Raw genomic sequence first — 17318 nt, 5'->3', positions numbered from 1 at the left:
TGTGTCGTCACAAAGGGAGCTCATTAATATTCATTAGGGGCAAGACCGGCTGTGGGGGCTCTGGTAGCTGGGCAAAAGCTTCATTGCCGCTCATGAATATTCATAAGACAAGGCACCTGCGGGCTCATTAACCAGGAAGGGGTGGAGCCAGGGTCTGGCTCATGCATATGCATGAAGGGTAGAGAACCCATGGCTGTAGCCTGTTAATATGGGGGTACATTGATGCATATGCATGAGGGGGCGGTGCTTTGGCTTATTAATATGCATCAGGGTGGGTGCTGGGCCGGACGCCCGGAGGTCCCGGACGTCTGGGTGCCCCAGCTTGGGGGGGGGGGTCCAGGGTCCTGGACATCTGGGTCCCCCAGTTTGGGGGTGTCCCGGGTGCCCTGGCTCGGGGGGGCCCTGGGGTCCCGGCTGCCTGGGTCCCCTGGTTTGGGGGTGTCCCGGGTGCCCTGGCTCAGGGGGGGCTCCAGGTTCCCGGCTGTCTGGGTCCCCCGGTTTGGGGATGTCCCGGCTGTCTGGGTGCCCCGGTTTGGGGGTGTCCCGGGCACCCCCGTTCGGGGGGGGGGGCTCTAGGGTCCTGGCTGCCTGAGTGCCCTGGTTTGGGGGTGTCCCGGCCGCCGAGGTCCCCCGGCGCAGAGCGTGACCCCCGTCCCCTCTCCCCCCCCCAAAGGCCGCTGAGGGCCGCGACGCCGAGACCTGCGGCTTCACCCTGACGCTGGAGCACTCCTTCGAGCTGGGTGAGTCCGGGGCACCCCAGGGTGCCGCCGGGGGGGGGGAGGGAGGGGAACAACACCCATCGGGGCGATCCCGTTTTCCCCCCCCCCCACCCCGAATCCCGCCGCCCCTTTTCCAGACGACAGCATCCGCTTCCGCAAGCGGGGGACGCTGGCGTGGAGCCCCGCGGCCGAGCCCGGCCTCTCGCTGGCGCAGAAGCAGCTCAGCGAGGAGGAGCGCGCCAAGCTCCGGGTGAGCCCCTGCGAGCCGAGGCTTTTTGGGGGTTTTTTTTGGGGGGGGGGACGACAATTTGGGGTTCACGCTTTCACCCGCTGCCCCCCCCCCAGGACGTGGCGGCCCGCGACGGGCTCTACCGGGTGCGGGTTCCCCGCAAGCCGCCGGGCGCCGGCGATGAGAGCGGGGCCGAGTACGTCACCTCCTTCGTGCGGGCGGTAAGTGTGGGGGGGGGGGGGGGCGGCCCCCCGAATTCCTCCCCCCCCCCGGCAACATTGGGGGTGGGGTCTCCCTGGGCCCCTCCTTGGTCCTCGGTGCCCCCCGATTGCCCCCGGTGCCCCCTAATTGCCCCCTGTGCCCCCAATTGCTCCCTGTTCCCCTATTACCCCTGTGCTCCCCCCCTTGCCTGCTATTGCCCCCCTATAACCCCCCCCCACCTTGTGTCCCCTTCTGTCCCCTTTTTGCCCCCCCCATCCTCTCGGGGTCACCCCATGCTCCCCATTTGCCCCCCCTGTTGCCCCCAGCTCTCTCTGTGCCCCTTGTCCCCCCCCCAATGCCCCCCATACCCTCATGGTGTCACCTTGTGCCCCCCCCATTGCTCCCCCTATTGCCCCTGGCTCCCCCTCTGCCCCCTTATTGCCCCCCCATACCTTCTTGGGGTCACCCCATGCCCCCCCATTGCCCCCCCAATTGCCCCCTGGCTCCCCCTGTTACCCCCCTATTGCCCCCCCCACCCTCTTGGGGTCACCTCATGCCCCCTTATTGCCCCCCCCTTATTGCCCCTGGCTCCCCCTGTTACCCTCTAATTGCCCCCCATACGCTCACGGGGCCACCCCATGCCCCCCTTCTTGCCCCTGGCTCACCCCACGCCCCCCCTTATCGCCCCCCGTGCCATCTCGGGGTCACCCTGCGCCCCCCGTCACCCGCGGGCGCCCCGCAGTGCGCCATGGTGGAGTCGCACCTCTCGGACCGCCTGACGCTGCACGTGGACGTGGCCGGCAACGTGGTGGCCGTGGCCGTGGTGGCCGTGCCGGGCGCCTGCCGCGGCGCTGAGGTGGAGGACGTCGACCTGGAGCTCTTCAACACCTCCGTGGCCCTGCGCCAGCCCGTGCCCGCCGCCGTGTGAGTGCCTTGGGGACACGGGGGGACGCGGGGGGACGCGGGGACGCTATGGGGTGGACACAGAGGCAATATGGGGAGGATGCAGTGGAGAACGTCAACGTGGAGGTCTTCAACGCTTCCGTGGCCCTGCGCCAGCCTGTGCCCGCCACCACGTGAGTGCTTTGGGGACACACGGGGACCTTGTGGGGACACGGAGGGACACAGGGACACTAGGGGGTGGTTATGGGGACGGTATGGGGGGCACATGGTGGAGGACGTCGACCTGGAGGTCTTCAACACCTCCGTGGCCCTGCGCCATCCCGTGCCCGCCGCCGTGTGAGTGCCTTGGGGACATGCGGGGACATGGGGGGGACACGGGGACGCTATGGGGTGGACACGGGGGCAATATGGGGAGGATGCGGTGGAGAACGTCAACGTGGAGGTCTTCAACGCCTCCGTGGCCCTGCGCCAGCCCGTGCCCACCACCACGTGAGTGCTTTGGGGACACGGGGGGACACGGGGACGCTCTGGGGTGGACGCGGGGGTAATACGGGGAGGATGCAGTGGAGAACGTCAACATGGAGGTCTTCAACGCTTCCGTGGCCCTGCGCCAGCCTGTGCCCGCCACCACGTGAGTGCTTTGGGGACACACGGGGACCTTGTGGGGACACGGAGGGACACAGGGACACTAGGGGGTGGTTATGGGGACAGTATGGGGGGCACATGGTGGAGGACGTCGACCTGGAGGTCTTCAACACCTCCGTGGCCCTGCGCCAGCCCGTGCCCGCTGCTATGTGAGTGCCTTGGGGACACGCGGGGACATGGGGGGACACGTGGGGACCCTGTGGGGACACGGGGAGACTCGGAGATGCTCCATGGGGGACACAGCAGGATCCGGGGACAGTGTGGGAGAGGGGAACAGGGAGACACGGTGGAGGACATCAACGTGGAGGTCTTCAACGTCTCCATGGCTTGAGTGCCGGGGGGGGGACACGTGGGGACATGGGGGGGGGACATGGGGACGCTATGGAGGTGGGACACACAGCAGCACAGTGATCGTATGGGGGGGACGTGCAGTGACCCTGTGGGGGGGACGTGGTGGCCCTTTGGGGGGGACATGGGGGAACGTGATGGCCATGGGGGGGGGGACATGGGGACACAGTGACCCTTGGGGGGGACATGGGGGGGGCACGGTGGCCCTGGGGACAGACATGGGACACGGTGACCCTTGAGGGGGAGGGACACAGTGGCTGGGGGGGGGGCACATGGCTTGGGGGGACATTTGGGGGGGGGCCACGTGAGCCCCAATTTGGGGACATTTTGGGGGGCAGCATCAGTGCCGGGGGGGAACATTTTGGGGGGCCCAGTCCGTGCTGGGGGGGGGCGTTTTGGGGTTCCCTCATTTCGCGGGGCCCCATCGGTGCCGGGGGGGCATTTCGGGGGGGTCCCACGTTTTGGGGGGGGCCCCATCGGTGCCGGGGGGGGCGTTTCGGGGGGGGGTCCCACGTTTTGGGGGGGCCCCATCGGTGCCAGGGGGGTTGTTTCGGGATTCCCTCATTTCAGGGGCCCCGTCGGTGCCAGAGAGGGGGCGTTTCGGGGTTCCCACATTTCGGGGGGCTCCATCGGTGCTGGGGGGGGCTTTTTGGGGGTGCCAGGTTTGGGGGGACCCCCCGGACACCCCCTTTTTCCCCCCCCCAGCCCCGAGACGGCCGCCTTCATCGAGCGCCTGGAGCAGGAGCAGGCCCAGCGGGCCAAGAACCCCCAGGAGCAGAAATCCTTCTTCGCCAAATACGTAGGGGGCCCCCCCAAATCCCCCCGACCCCCCCAAATCCCCCCGACCCCCCCCAATCCCCCCGACCCCCCCAAGTCCCCTCGGAGCCCCCCCAAATCCTGTAGCCCCCCCCCAATCCCCTCCCGATCCTCCCATCTCGGGCTCGTCCCTGCCTTCTCCTGGGGTTGGGAAAATCCCCCCAAATTCCCCCTAAGGGGCCCCCCAAAATCCCCCGGACACCCCAAAATATGTCACGCTGCCCCTGGGCCCCCCCAAAACCCCTCCTGGCCCCCCCCCGCACCCAAACACCCTCCTTGGGTCCCCAAACCTCCTGGATTCCCTCATCTGCCCCCCAAATTCACCCCAAATCCCTCCGGAGCCCCCCCAAAACCCGGCCGGGGCCCATCAGGGTCCTCTGTGGGTCCCCCAAATCCATCCTGGCCCCCCCCAACCCCCCCCGACCCTTCTGGGGTCCCCCAAACGCCTCCCGGGCCCCCCAAATGCCCCCAACGCTGCTCTAGGCCCCCCCCCAGCGCCTTTTGGCCCCCCCCAAATTGCCCCAAAGGCACCCTGAGCCCCCCAATTCCCCCCAGCCCTGCTCTAGGGCCCCCCCCAAACCCACCCTGGGCCCCCCAAATCCCCCCCCCAGGTCCTCCTGGCGCCCCCCACTCCCCCCACTCCAGTCCTAGGGCCCCCCCAAACCCCTCTGGCCCCCCCAAATCCCCCCCCAAGTCGTCCTGGGTCCCCCCACTCCCCCCGATCTAGTCCTAGGGCCCCCCCAAACCCCTCTGGCCCCCCCAAATCCCCCCCCCAGGTCCTCCTGGGTCCTCCCACTCCCCCCGATCTAGTCCTAGGGCCCCCCCAAACCCCCCCTGGGCCCCCCAAATCCCCCCACCCCTTCTGGGCCCGCTATATCCCCCCCCCAACCCAGTCCTAGGGCCCCCCCAAACCCTCCCCGGCTCCCATGGAACCCCCCCATAGCCCCCAACCCCCTTTTCCAGCCCGGGGGGGGGTCCCAGCTGGCTTGAGGGGGGGGTTGGGGGGTTCTGGGGGGGTTTAGGGGGGCCCGGGGGGGTGCGCGTGGGTCTGACCCCCCCCCCCCCGTTTCTCCCCGCAGTGGATGTACATCATCCCCATCGTCCTCTTCCTCATGATGTCCGGAGCGCCCGACGCCGGGGGGCAGGGGGGGGGCAGCGGGGCCGGGGGGGGCGCGGGGGGCAGGTGAGGGCCGCCCCTGCCCCCCGGGGCGGGGGGGGGGCAAATGGGGGGGGTGGGGGGGCAGTTGGGTTGGGGGGGGGGGTAAATGCTGCTGCCCCAGCACTGAATAAACCCCCCCTCCCCCCCCGCCCAGGCTGCCTGCTGTGTGCTCTGTGGGGGCCCAGGAGTCCGGGGGGGCGTGGGGGGGTGGCCCCCCCCCCGGGTGGCCTTTGACCTCTGCGTGGAGGGGGGGGGTGGGCTGGGGTGAAGGGGGGCGGGGCACCCCCGAGGGGCGGGGCCGGCAGGGGTGGGGTGCCCGGGGAGGGGTGGGGCCGGTGGGCGGGGCTGTGCTGCTAGGGTGGGGTGTGGGGGGCGGGGTCTGGTGGGCGGGGCGGGGTGATGGTGGGGAGGGAGGTGCCAGCGGGTGGGGGGCGGGGCCGCAGGTGGGGGGCGGGGCCGCGGCAGTAGGCTCCGGGGGGAGTGGGGCGTTCCTGGGGGCGGGGCTTTGCTGGGGGGCGGGGCATTCCCAGGTGCGTTGCCGGTGCCGCGGCAGGGGCGGGGCGTTCCTGGGGCGTTGCCGTTCCCGGGGGCGGGGCCATTCACGGGGGGGCGGGGCGTTGCCGGGGCGTTGCCGGTGCCGCGGCAGGGGTGGGGCGGGGCCGTTCCCGGGGCGTTGCCGTTCCGGGGGGGCGGGGCGCTCCCGAGGGGGCGGGGCCGGCGGCTCGTTGGGGGCGGGGCGGCGGCGGCGGCGCGGGGGGCGGCGGCTCGGCGGAGGCGGCCGCTGGGGGTGGCACCGGCCGCGCCGCGCCGCGCCGCGCCGGGGGCTCCGCACCGGCCCCGGCCCCGCGGGCCGCCCCGCGCCCGGCCCCGCCGGCAGGTACGGCAGGGCCCCGGGAACCGGTTGGGGGGGGGGGGATCGGTGCGACGGGGCCCGGGGACGCACCTGGGGAGGGCCGGGGAAATGCACCGGGGAGGGGTCGGCGCAACGGGGCCGGGCGATGCACCGGGGGAGCGCTGTAACGGGGCCGGGCGATGCACCGGGGAGGGCTCGGTGTAACGGGGCCGTGCAAGGCGCCGGGGAGGGGTCGCTGTAACGGGGCCGTGCAATGTACCGGGAGAATCGGGATAACGGGGCCGTGCAATGCACCGGGGGAATCGGGATAACGGGGCCGTGCGATGCACAGGGGGAAGCGGTGTAACGGGGCCGGGCGATGCCCCGGGGACGGGCGTGCAACGAGGCCGTGCAATGCACAGGGGGAAGCGGTGTAACGGGGCCGGGCGATGCCCCAGGGACGGGTGTGCAACGGGGCCGTGCAATGCACGGGGAGGGGGCGGTGTAACGGGGCCGGGCGATGCCCCGGGGAAGGGCGTGCAACGAGGCCGGGCGATGCACCGGGGAGAGGTCGGTGCAACGGGCGCGTGCAGTGCAGCGGGGCGGGGTGTGTAACGGGGCCGGGCGTGCAACGCGGGCGTGCAATGCACCGGGAGGCACCGGTGTAACGGGGCCGGGCGATGCACCGGGGCGGGGCGTGCAACGGGCGCGTGCAATGCACCGGGGAAGGGCGTGCAACGGGGGCGTGCAATGCACCGGGGAGCGCCGTGCAATGCACCGGGGGTGGCGGTTTAACGGGGCCGGGCGATGCACCGGGGGGGGGGGTGTCGGTGCAAGGGGGGGGGATGGGGGGGGCCGTGCACCGGGGAGGGGCGTGCAATGCCCAGGGGGAGTCAGTGCAAGGCGGGGGGGGGCAGTCGTGCAATGCACAAGGTGATTTGTGCAAGGCAGGGTGCAATCGTGCAATGCACGTGGTGATCGGTGCATGGCGGGGTGCAATTGTGCAATGCACGCGGGGGGGTCTGTGCAAGAGAAGGTGCAATCGTGCAATGCACGTGGTGATCTGTGCAAGGCGGGGTGCAATCGTGCAATGCACCCGGGGGGGGGTCTGTGCAAGAGGAAGTGCAATTATGCAATGCACCCGGGGAGGGGGGGGTGTCTGTGCAAGGCGGGGTGCAATTATGCAATGCACCCGGGAGAGTCTGTGCAAGGCGGGGTGCGACTGTGCGATGCCCAAGGTGATCTGTGCAAGGCGGGGTGCAGTTGTGCAATGCACGTGGGGGGGGGTCTGTGCAAGGCGGGGTGCAATCGTGCAATGCAGAAGGTGATCGGTGCATGGCAGGGTGCAATTGTGCAATGCACGTGGGGGGGGCAGTGCAAGGTGAGGTGCAACTGTGCAATGCACGTGGGGGTCTGTGCAAAGCAGAGTGCAATTATGTAATGCACCCGGGGGGGCTGTGCAAGGCGGGGTGCAATTGTGCAATGCACGTGGGGGGCAATGCAAGGCGGGGTGCAATCGTGCAATGCACGTGGGGGGTCTGTGCAAAGCAAGGTGCAATCGTGCGATGCACCCGGCAGCCTGGGCGAGGCGGGGTGCAGTTGTGCAACGCACCTGCAGGTCTGTGCAAAGCGAGGCGCAATCGTGCAATGCGCAGGGTGATCAGTGCAAGGCGGGTGCAATCGTGCAATGCACCTGGGGGGGGTGTCTGTGCAAGGGGGGGGGTGCAATCGTGCAATGCATGGGGGGGGCGGATCGGTGCGAGGCGGCTGCACCCGTGCAATGCAGCCGCGGGTGTGAACGGGGCGGTGGGGGGGGGCAGGTGTGCAACGCACCCATGTGTCCGTGCAAGGGGGGGGGTGCAAGTGATGGGTGCAAGGCGGGGGGGGGGGCAATCGTGCGGCGCACGGTGGGCTTCGGCGTGTGGGGGGGGGGGCACGTGTGCGGTGCAGGGCGATGCACGGGGATGGGGGGGTGCAATCGTGCAACCGGGGGGGGGGGGGCTCGTGCAATGCCACGGGTGGGGGGGTGCAATGGCGGGGTGGGGTGGGGGGGGGCGCGTGGGCGCCCGCTCGTGCAACCCGCGGCGCCGGCCGGCGGCAGCACACGTGCGCCGGCGGGCGGCGCGCGCGCACACGTGTGCGCTCCCCGGCCCCGCACACGTGTGTGCGCCCCGGCGCCGTGCGCCCGCCTGTCCGTCTGTCCGTCCGTGCCCCCCCCCGCCGCCGCCGCTGCCGGGGACGTTTGCACGCCCGTGTTGCACGCGTGCCGGCGCCGGGCCTTGCACACGCGGGTGGCGACAGCCTCGTTCCCCCCCCCCCCCCGCCTCCACCGCCACCCTTGGGTGCACGTGGGGCCGGGACGTGGCACCCGCCTGCCCCACATCGCCCTGCGTCCCTCTGTCCTTGCACCCCCCCATCCTTGCGCCCCCCCCTGTCCCCCCCCCCCCGTCCTTGTCCCCCCCCCCCCAGCGCGGCGGCTGCGCCAGCCCGGCTATTCTTAGCACCCGGCTTTGATTCACGCTGCCGGGCGCACGCGGGCGCCGGGGGGGGGCGTGGGCAGGCGGGCGAGCGGGCGCCGGGCCCGGGCGAGCGTGCACGGGGCGTGTGCGAGCGTGCACGGGGACGCGGAGCGTGCATGGAGCGTGTGCGAGCTGTGTGAGCGTGCACGGAGTACGTGGGAGCGTGCACGGGGACACGGAGCGTGCACGGGGCATATGCAGGCGTGCACGAGGGCTGAGAGCGTGCACGGGGTGTGTGCAAGCTGTGTGAGCGTGCACAGGGCGTGTGCGACCGTGCACAGGGACTCAAAGCGTGCACGGGGCATGTGCGAGCGTGCACGGGGACTCGGAGCGTGCACGGAGCGTGTGCGAGCTGCATGAGCGTGCACGGAGCACGTGTGAGCGTGCACAGGGTGTGTGCAGGCGTGCACGGGCTGCATGAGCATGCACGGGGGCTGAGAGCGTGCACGGGGCGTGTGCAAGCTGTGGGAGCGTGCATATGGTGGGTGTGAGCATGCACGGGGGCTGAGCGCGTGCACAGAGCATGTGCAAGCTTTGTGAGCATGCACGGGGCATGTGCAGGCGTGCACAGGCTGTGTGAGCGTGCACGGGGCGTGTGCAAGCTGTTGTGAGCGTGCACAGGGCGTGTGCAGGCATGCATGGGGGCGGAGAGCGTGCCCATGGCGTGTGCGAGCGTGCACGGGGTGCGTGTGAGCACGCACGGGGGCTGAGAGCGTGCACGGGGCACGTGTCGGTGTGCGCGGGGGCGTGTGCAAGCATGCACAAGGCATGTGTGAGCTGCGTGAGCGTGCACGGGGGCTGAGAGCGTGCACGGGGCATTTGGAAGCTCTGTGCAGCTGCGCGGAGCGTGCACGGCGTGGGTGCACGCGTGCCAGGGCGTGTGCAAGCGGTGAGCGTGCCCCCCCTGCCGCACGCGGCCCTCCCCACGCTCTCTTCTTCTCTGTGTGTGCAAACACGTGGCCCTGCGTGTGCAAAGGGCGATGCACGCACGCGTGTGCACCCATGTGGTCATGAATGCACACGCGTGATCCTGCGTGCACAGCCCCGTGCGTGTGCCCCCCCTTTACGTGTGCAAACACGCTCCTCTCTGCGGGCACTGAGCCCCGTGCACGCTCCCACGCGTGTGCGTCCCTGTGCGTGCGCACGCTCCCTCACGTGTGCACTCCCCTTTGCACGCACACGCTCCTTCGCGTGTGCACCCCGTGCACGCACACGCTCCCTCACACTTGCATTTCCTTGCACGCACACGCTCCCTCACGCGTGCACCCTCCGGGCATGCACACGCTCCCTTGCACATGCATCTCCTTGCACGCACACGCTCCCTTGCGCTTGCATTTCTTTGCATGGACATGCTCCCTTGCATGTGAACCGCCTTGCACACACACGCTCCCTCGTGCATGCACCTCCTTACATGTATGCACTCCCTCACGTCTGAACCTCCTTGCACGCACACGCTCCCTCACGCTTGCATTTCCTTGCACGCACACGCTCCCTTGCACATGCACCTCCTTGCACACACACGCTCCCCCACGCGTGCACCCCTTGCATGCACACGCTCGCTCGTGCATGCAGCTCCTTGCACGCACACGCTCCCTCGCATGTGAACCTCCTTGCATGCACACACTCCCTCGTGCACACACCACTTCCACGCACACGCTCCCTCACATGTGCACACCTTGCACGCACATGCTCCCTCACGCATGCAGCTCCTTGCACGCACATGCTCCCTCGCACATGCACCTCCTCGCACGCACACGCTCCCTCACGCTTGCATTTCCTTGCACGCACACGCTCCCTCATGCATGAACCCTCCCTTGCACACACACACACTCCCTTGCACATGCACCCCTTCCATGCACACGCTCCCCCACACGTGCATCTCCTCGCACGCACATGCTCCCTTGCACATGCAGCTCCTTGCATGCACACGCTCCCTCACGCTTGCATTCCTTGCACACACACGCTCCCTCATGCATGAACCCCCCTTGCACACACACACTCCCTTGCACATGCACCTCTTGCATCCACACACTCCCTTGCACATGCACCCCCTTGCACGCACATGCTCCCTCGTGCTTGCATCTCCTTGCACGCACATGCTCCCTCGTGCTTGCATCTCCTTGCACGCACACGCTCCCTCGTGCATGCAGCTCCTTGCACGCACACGCTCCCTCGTGCATGCAGCTCCTTGCACGCACATGCTCCCTCATGCATGCACCTCCTCGCACGCACACGCTCCCTCACACGTGTACTTCCTCGCACGCACACGTTCCCTTGCACATGCACCTCCTTGCACGCACAAGCTCCCTTGCATGTGCACCCCTTCCATGCACACGCTCCCTCATGCTTGCATCTCCTTGCACACACACACTCCCTCACGCTTGCATTTCTTTGCACGCACACGCTCCCTTGCACATGCAGCTCCTTGCACGCACACGCTCCCCCACGCTTGCATTTCCTTGCACGCACACGCTCCCTTGCACATGCAGCTCCTTGCACACACATGCTCTCTCACACGTGCACCCCTTGCACGCACACGCTCCCTTGCACATGCAGCTCCTTGCACGCACACACTCCCTCACGCTTGCATTTCCTTGCACACACACGCTCCCTTGCACATGCAGCTCCTCGCACGCACCCGCTCCGCCACGCATGCACCCCTTGCATGCACACGCTGCCTTGCACATGCAGCTCCTTGCACGCACACGCTCCCCCACGCTTGCATTTCCTTGCACGCACACGCTCCCTTGCACATGCAGCTCCTCGCACGCACCCGCTCCGCCACGCGTGCCCCCCTCGCACGCTCCCTGCCGCCCCCCCGGCGCCGCCGCCGCAACGGGGACAAGGGCCCGCAAGGTCGCGGCGCGGCGCCGATCTGGGTCTGGCGTGTGCGGGCGGGCGCCGCCGGGCGCCCCCTCCCCCACCCCCTCCCCTCCCCTCCCCCCCCGGGAGCTGCCCCACTTCCCTCCCCCGCCGCCAAAATTAGCCCGCCAAGGGCCCCCCCGGGGGTGGGGGGGGGAGGCGCTGGGCACACGCGTGTGCGGGAGGCGGGTGTGCGCCGCCGGCGGGGCGAGCGTGGGGGCCCCGGGCGTGTGCAGGCGTGTGCAAGCGTGTGGGTGGCGTGTGGGTGCTCAGGGCCCTCCGCCACGCTGCCCCGCACCCCTCCGCCGTGCAAGGGTGCAGCATATCCATGCGTGTGCATGCACACCCAGGCGTGTGCAAGCATGTGCACACGTGTGCAAGCGTGTGGGTGGCGTGTGGGTGCTCGGGAACCTCCGCCACGCTGCCCCGCACCCGTCCGCCGTGCAAGGGTGCAGCGTGACCACGCATGTGCATGCACACCTAGGCGTGTGCAAGCATGTGCAGGCGTGTGCAAGCATGTGGGTGGCGTGTGGGTGCTCGGGAACCTCCACCACGCTGCCCAACACGCATCCACCGTGCAAGGGTGCAGCGGGGCCACGCGTGTGCATGCACACCTAGGCGTGTGCAAGCATGTGCAGGCGTGTGCAAGCGTGTGGGTGGTGTGTGGGTGCTCGGGAACCTCCACCACGCTGCCCAACACGCATCCACCGTGCAAGGGTGCAGCGGGGCCACACGTGTGCATGCACACCTAGGCGTGTGCAAGCATGTGCAAGCGTGTACAAGCATGTGGGTGGCGTGTGGGTGCTCAGGAACCTCCGCCACGCTGCCCTGCACCCATCTGCCGTGCAATGGTGCAGCGTGGCCACGCGTGTGCATGCACACCCAGGCGTGTGCAAGCATGTGGGTGGCATGTGGGTGCTCAGGGCCCTCCGCCACGCTGCCCCGCACCCATCCTCCATGCAAGGGTGCAGCACGACCACACGTGTGCATGCACACCCAAGCGTGTGCAAGCGTGTGCATGCGTGTGCAAGCGTGTGGGTGGCGTGTGGGTGCTCAGGACCCTCGACCACGCTGCCCCGCACCCCTCCGCCGTGCAAGGGTGCAGCACGACCACACGTGTGCATGCACACCCAGGCGTGCACAACGCGCGTGGACGCGTGCCGGAGGCGTGCGCACACGCGTGACGGGGCGTGTGCCGGCAGGCGTGTGATGGTGGAGGCGGCGGGCGGCGCCCGGGAGCATGCCGCGCACGCCGCCCTCCAGCGAGGAGGAGGAGGAGGAGGGCCGCGCCTCGGAGGGGCCCGAGGGCGACTCCGATTCGGGCAGCTCCCGCGAGGGGCCCCCCCACGCCGGCATCGCCGCTAACCCCGGCCCCCCCCGGCCCCGCGCCGGCCCCCGCGGCCCCCCGGCGCCCGACGACGGCCACTTCAGCATGATGGTCTTCCGCATCGGCATCCCGACCTGCACCAGACGGTGAGATGGGGGGGGGGAACCCCGAAAATGGGGGGGACCCCAAAAATAGGGGGGGACCCCGAAAATGCGGGGAGGGGGGCCCCAGAAATGGAGGGGGGAAAAACCCCGAAAATGGGGTGAAGGATCCTGAAAATGGGGTGGGGGGACCTCGAAAATGGGGTGGGGGTCCCCGAAAATGGGGTGGGGGACTCTGAAAATGGGGGGACCCCGGAAATGGGGGGGGACCCCAAAATGGGGGGGGAAATGGGGTGGGGGGCCCCCAAAATGGGAGGCAGGCTGGGAAATGGGGTGGGGGGACCCTGGAAATGGGGGGGACCCTTAAAATGGGGAGGACCCCAAAAATGGGGGGGACAAAAGTGGGGGGACCCTGAAATGGGGGGGCGAAAATGGGGAGGGGACCCCGAAAATGGGGGGACCCCAAAAATGGGGGGACCCCGAAAAGGGGTGGGGGCCCCGAAAATGGGGGGGACCCTGAAAATGGAGGGGGGACCCCGAAAATGGGGTGGGGGGACCCTGAAATGAGGTGGGGGACCCTGAAAATGGGGGAGCCCCTAAAATGGGGAGAGGACCCCAAAAATGGGGGTGGGCAGCCCCGAAAATGGGGGGGGACCCTGAAAATGGGGGGGGCGAAAATGGGGGGGAACCCTGAAAATGGGGTGAGGGATCCTGAAAATGGGAGGGACCCCAAAAATGGGGGGGACCCCGAAAAGGGGTGGGGGCCCCGAAAATGGGGGGGACCCTGAAAATGGAGGGGGGGGCCCTGAAAATGGGGGGGACCCCGAAAATGGGGGGGGGGCTCTGAAAATGGGGAGGACCCTGAAAATGGGGTGGGGCCGGAAAATGGGGTGGGGGATCCTAGAAATGGGGGGGGGGGGGGCTGCAGAAATCCTGGGGGGGGAGCCCAAAATTGGGGGGAACTGCTGAGAAATGGGGAGGGAAAGTAGGGAAATGGGGGGGGGAGATCGTCAAAAGCCGGAGGGGGGGTGAATCCCCCCAAATGGGGGGGGACCCCCAAAATGAAGGGGGAAATGAGGGGGAGAAATCCCCAAATATGGGGGGAGAATCCCCAAATCTGGGGGGGGGGCAGAATGCCCCAAAATAGGGGGGGGTACCCCCAAAATGGGGAGGGAAACCTGAGAAATGGGGGGAAATCCTGAAATTGGGGGGGGGGGCCCAAAAAATGGGGACCCAGGGTGGGGGTGGGGCGGACCAAAACATGGCGGCCCCAAACTATAGAGGTGGGGGGGGGGGCCCTGAAATAGCAGGGAGGGACCCCAAATTATGGGGGGGGGGGACACCTTTAAAATAGGTGGGGGCCCAAAATGTGGGGGGGGAGTGTTTCAGGGGGGGACCGAAATAGGGGACGGACCAGATCGCATGGGGGACCGGAATACGGGGCGGACCAGAATGGAGGCGCCCCCTCAAAAAAGGCGGGAAACTCCCAAATGGGGGGAAGAGGCCCCAAACCGGCGCGGTTTTTGGGCTGATTTGGGCTGTTTCCCCCTCAGAAGCGCCCGGGCGGCTCCGGGGACGCCGGGGAGGGTTTGAGGGGACCGTTTTGGGGCTGATTCGGGCTGTTTCCCCCTCAGAAGTGCCCGGGCGGCTCCGAGGACGCCAGGGAGGGTTTGGGGGGGCCGTTTTGGGGCTGATTCGGGCTGTTTCCCCCTCAGAAGCGCCCGGGCGGCTCCAAGGACGCCAGGGAGGGTTTGAGGGACCGTTTTGGGGCTGATTCAGGCCGTTTCCCCCTCAGAAGCGCCCGGGCGGCTCCAAGGACGCCGGGGAGGGTTTGGGGGGCCGTTTTGGGGCTGATTTAGAAGCACCCGGGCGGCTCCGAGGACGCCGGGAGGGTTTAGGGGGGCCGTTTTGGGCTGATTTTGGCCATCCCCCCCCAGAAGTGCCCGGGCGGCTCCGGGGACGCCAGGGAGGGTTTGGGGGGGCCGTTTTGGGGCTGATTCGGGCCGTTTCCCCCTCAGAAGCGCCCTCGGGCAGCTCTGAGGACACCAGGGAGGGTTTGAGGGGCCGTTTTGGGGGTGATTTGGGCCGTTTCCCCCTCAGAAGCGCCCGGGCGGCTCCAAGGACGCCGGGGAGGGTTTGAGGGGGCCGTTTTGGGGCTGATTCGGGCCGTTTCCCCCCCTCAGAGGTGCACCGGGCGGCTCCGGGGACGCCAGGGAGGGTTTGGGGGGGCCGTTTTGGGGTGATTTGGGCCATTTCCCCCTCAGAAGTGCCCGGGCGGCTCCGAGGACGCAGGGAGGGTTTGAGGGGCCGTTTTGGGGCTGATTCGGGCCGTTTCCCCCTCAGAAGTGCCCGGGCGGCTCTGAGGGACACCAGGGAGGGTTTGAGGGGGCTGTTTTGGGGCTGATTCGGGGCCGTTTCCCCCTCAGAAGCGCCTCGGGCGGCTCCGGGGACGCCGGGGAGGGTTTAGGGGGGCCGTTTTGGGGCTGATTTGGCCGTCCCCCCCAGAAGTGCCCGGGCGGCTCCGGGGACGCCAGGGAGGGTTTGGGGGGGCCGTTTTGGGGGTGATTTGGGCCGTTTCCCCCTCAGAAGCGCCCGGGGGCGGCTCCGAGGACGCCGGGGAGGGTTTGAGGGGGCCGTTTTGGGGCTGATTCGGGCCGTTTCCCCCTCAGAAGCGCACGACGGGCGGCTCCGAGGACGCCGGGGAGGGTTTAGGGGGGCCGTTTTGGGGCTGATTTTGGCCGTCCCCCCCAGAAGTGCCCGGGCGCTCCGGGGACGCCAGGGAGGGTTTGGGGGGGCCGTTTTGGGGGTGATTTGGGCCGTTTCCCCCTCAGAAGCGCCCGGGCGGCTCCGAGGACGCCGGGGAGGGTTTGAGGGGGCCGTTTTGGGCTGATTCGGGCCGTTTCCCCCCTCAGAGGTGCTCCGGGCGGCTCCGGGGACGCCAGGGAGGGTTTGGGGGACCGTTCGGGGGCTGATTTTGGCCGTCCCCCCCAGAAGTGCCTGCGCTTCGACCCCGGGGGCGGCGGTGTGGGCGGCCAAGCAGCAGGTGCTCTGCACCCTCACCGAGGGCCTCCAGGACGTGCTCAACTACGGCCTCTTCCAGCCGGCCGCCGCCGGCCGCGACGCCAAGTTCCTCGACGAGGAGCGGCCGCTGCGCGACTACCCGCAGAGCTTCGACCAGGGCGTGCCCTACCTCGAGGTGGGCGGGCCTGGGGTGGGGGCGGGGCCTGGGTGGGGCGGGGCTTGGGGAGGGGGTGGGGCCTGGGAGGGGAGGGACTCCCCCCCCTTCCTGTGCAACTACCCGCAGAGCTTCGACCAGGGCGTGCCCTACCTCGAGGTGGGCGGGGCCTGGGGTGGGGGCGTGACATGGGTAGGGGGCGTGGCATGGTTGGGGGTGTGGCCCACGGAGGGGGCAGGGCCTGAGGGGGCGGGACTCCCCCGGGTGTGACTACCCCCAGAGCTTCGGCCAGGGCGTGCCCTACCTCCAGGTGGGCGTGGCCAAGGGAGGGGGCGTGGCCATTTGAGGGGGCGTGGCCATTTGAGGGGGTATGGCCTGGGAGGGGAGGAGCTCTCCCCCCCACCCCATGTGTGTCTGCTCCCAGAGCTTCCATTGGGCAGTGACTGATCTTGAAGGGGGTGGGCGGGGCCAAACTGGGGGCGGGGCAATAGGGGGTGTGGCTTGATGGGGCGGGGCATGGGAGGGGAGGGCGGCTGCCCCTGGAGCTGGGAGAGGGCGGTGCCCTACCGTGAGGGAGGCGGGGCTAAAGGGAGGGGGTGTGGCATGATGGGCGGGGCCAAAGGGGATGATGGAACTGGAGGGGCGGGGTCTGGGAGGGGAGGGGCTCCCCCTTCCATGCATCTCCTCCCAGGCATTAGCAAGGGGCGTGCCCTACCTTGAGGTGGGCGTGGCTAAATGGGCGTGGCTAAATGGGCGTGGCTAACGTGGCTCCTCCCCCCCAGTTCCGGTACAAGACCCGGTCTACAAACAGACCAACCTGGACGAGAAGCAGCTGGCCAAGCTCCACACCAAGGTGGGCCTGCCCCGGCCCCGCCCCCTGGCGCCACGGCCCCGCCCCCAGGCTGCATGGCCCCGCCCCCTGGCTGCCTGCCCCGCCCCCCCACACCTGGTCCTGCCCCCCAGCCTGTCCCCTCCTCCTGTGTCCCCCCTAGTCCCTCCACGTCCCCGCGTCCCCGTGTCCCCGCGGTCCGCAGTGTCCCCTGACCCCATGTCCCCACGGTGTCCCCCTGTTCCCGTCCCATGTCCCCATGTCCCCATGCCCCACGGTGTCCCCATGTCCCCACGTCCCCGTGCTCCACGGCGTCCCCATGTCCCTGTGCCCCTGGCATCCCCGCGCCCCTGGCGTCCTGTGTCCCCATGGCATCCTGTACCCCCGCGTCCCTGCCTCCCACGCCCCACGGCGTCCCCTGTCCCCACGGCGTGTCCCTGCGCGCCTGCGTCCCCACGGCGTGTCCCCGGTGTCCCCGTGGCGTCTCGTGTCCTCGCGTCCCTGGCGTCCCCGCGTCCCTGCGGCGTGTCCCTGCATCCCGCGGCGTGTCCCCACGTCCCTGCGGTGCGTCCCCGCGGCGTGCCGGCGGCGCGTCGCCCGTGTCCCCCGCGGCGTCCCCGCGGCGTCCCCGGCGGTGGCGGCTGTGCGCGTGC

The 17318-nt window shown here is 69.3% G+C and overlaps 2 protein-coding genes across 2 annotated transcripts in view; both read left to right on the top strand.

The window, feature by feature from the left end:
* Window positions 1-208: 208 nt before the first annotated feature.
* Window positions 209-5048, top strand: EMC10 (ER membrane protein complex subunit 10). Its single transcript, XM_067314282.1, has 7 exons — window positions 209-214; window positions 674-740; window positions 857-969; window positions 1065-1169; window positions 1892-2073; window positions 3751-3844; window positions 4941-5048. The coding sequence occupies exons 1-7, from the start codon at window positions 209-211 to the stop codon at window positions 5046-5048; spliced, it is 675 nt and encodes a 224-aa protein (XP_067170383.1).
* Window positions 5049-12473: 7425 nt separating this feature from the next.
* Window positions 12474-17318, top strand: part of SHANK1 (SH3 and multiple ankyrin repeat domains 1) — a 44275-nt gene continuing 39430 nt past the window's right edge. Inside the window, 6 exon segments of the mRNA XM_067314280.1 lie at window positions 12474-12684; window positions 12687-12706; window positions 15653-15670; window positions 15672-15857; window positions 16619-16634; window positions 16637-16689. Coding sequence (XP_067170381.1) covers window positions 12474-12684; window positions 12687-12706; window positions 15653-15670; window positions 15672-15857; window positions 16619-16634; window positions 16637-16689 — 504 coding nt within the window.

Source organism: Apteryx mantelli, chromosome 34, assembly GCF_036417845.1.
Source record: "Apteryx mantelli isolate bAptMan1 chromosome 34, bAptMan1.hap1, whole genome shotgun sequence".
NCBI classification, from domain to species: Eukaryota; Metazoa; Chordata; class Aves; order Apterygiformes; family Apterygidae; genus Apteryx; species Apteryx mantelli.
The sequence above is the reverse complement of the archived record's forward strand: the minus strand, read 5'-3'. Positions and strand labels throughout refer to the sequence as shown.

Excerpts from the sequence above, each read along its gene's own strand:
- EMC10 (XM_067314282.1), top strand. Across the intron at positions 970-1,064 it reads AGGAGCGCGCCAAGCTCCGG|GACGTGGCGGCCCGCGACGG; the intron begins GTGAGCCCCTGC and ends CCCCCCCCCCAG. Across the intron at positions 1,170-1,891 it reads TCACCTCCTTCGTGCGGGCG|TGCGCCATGGTGGAGTCGCA; the intron begins GTAAGTGTGGGG and ends GGCGCCCCGCAG.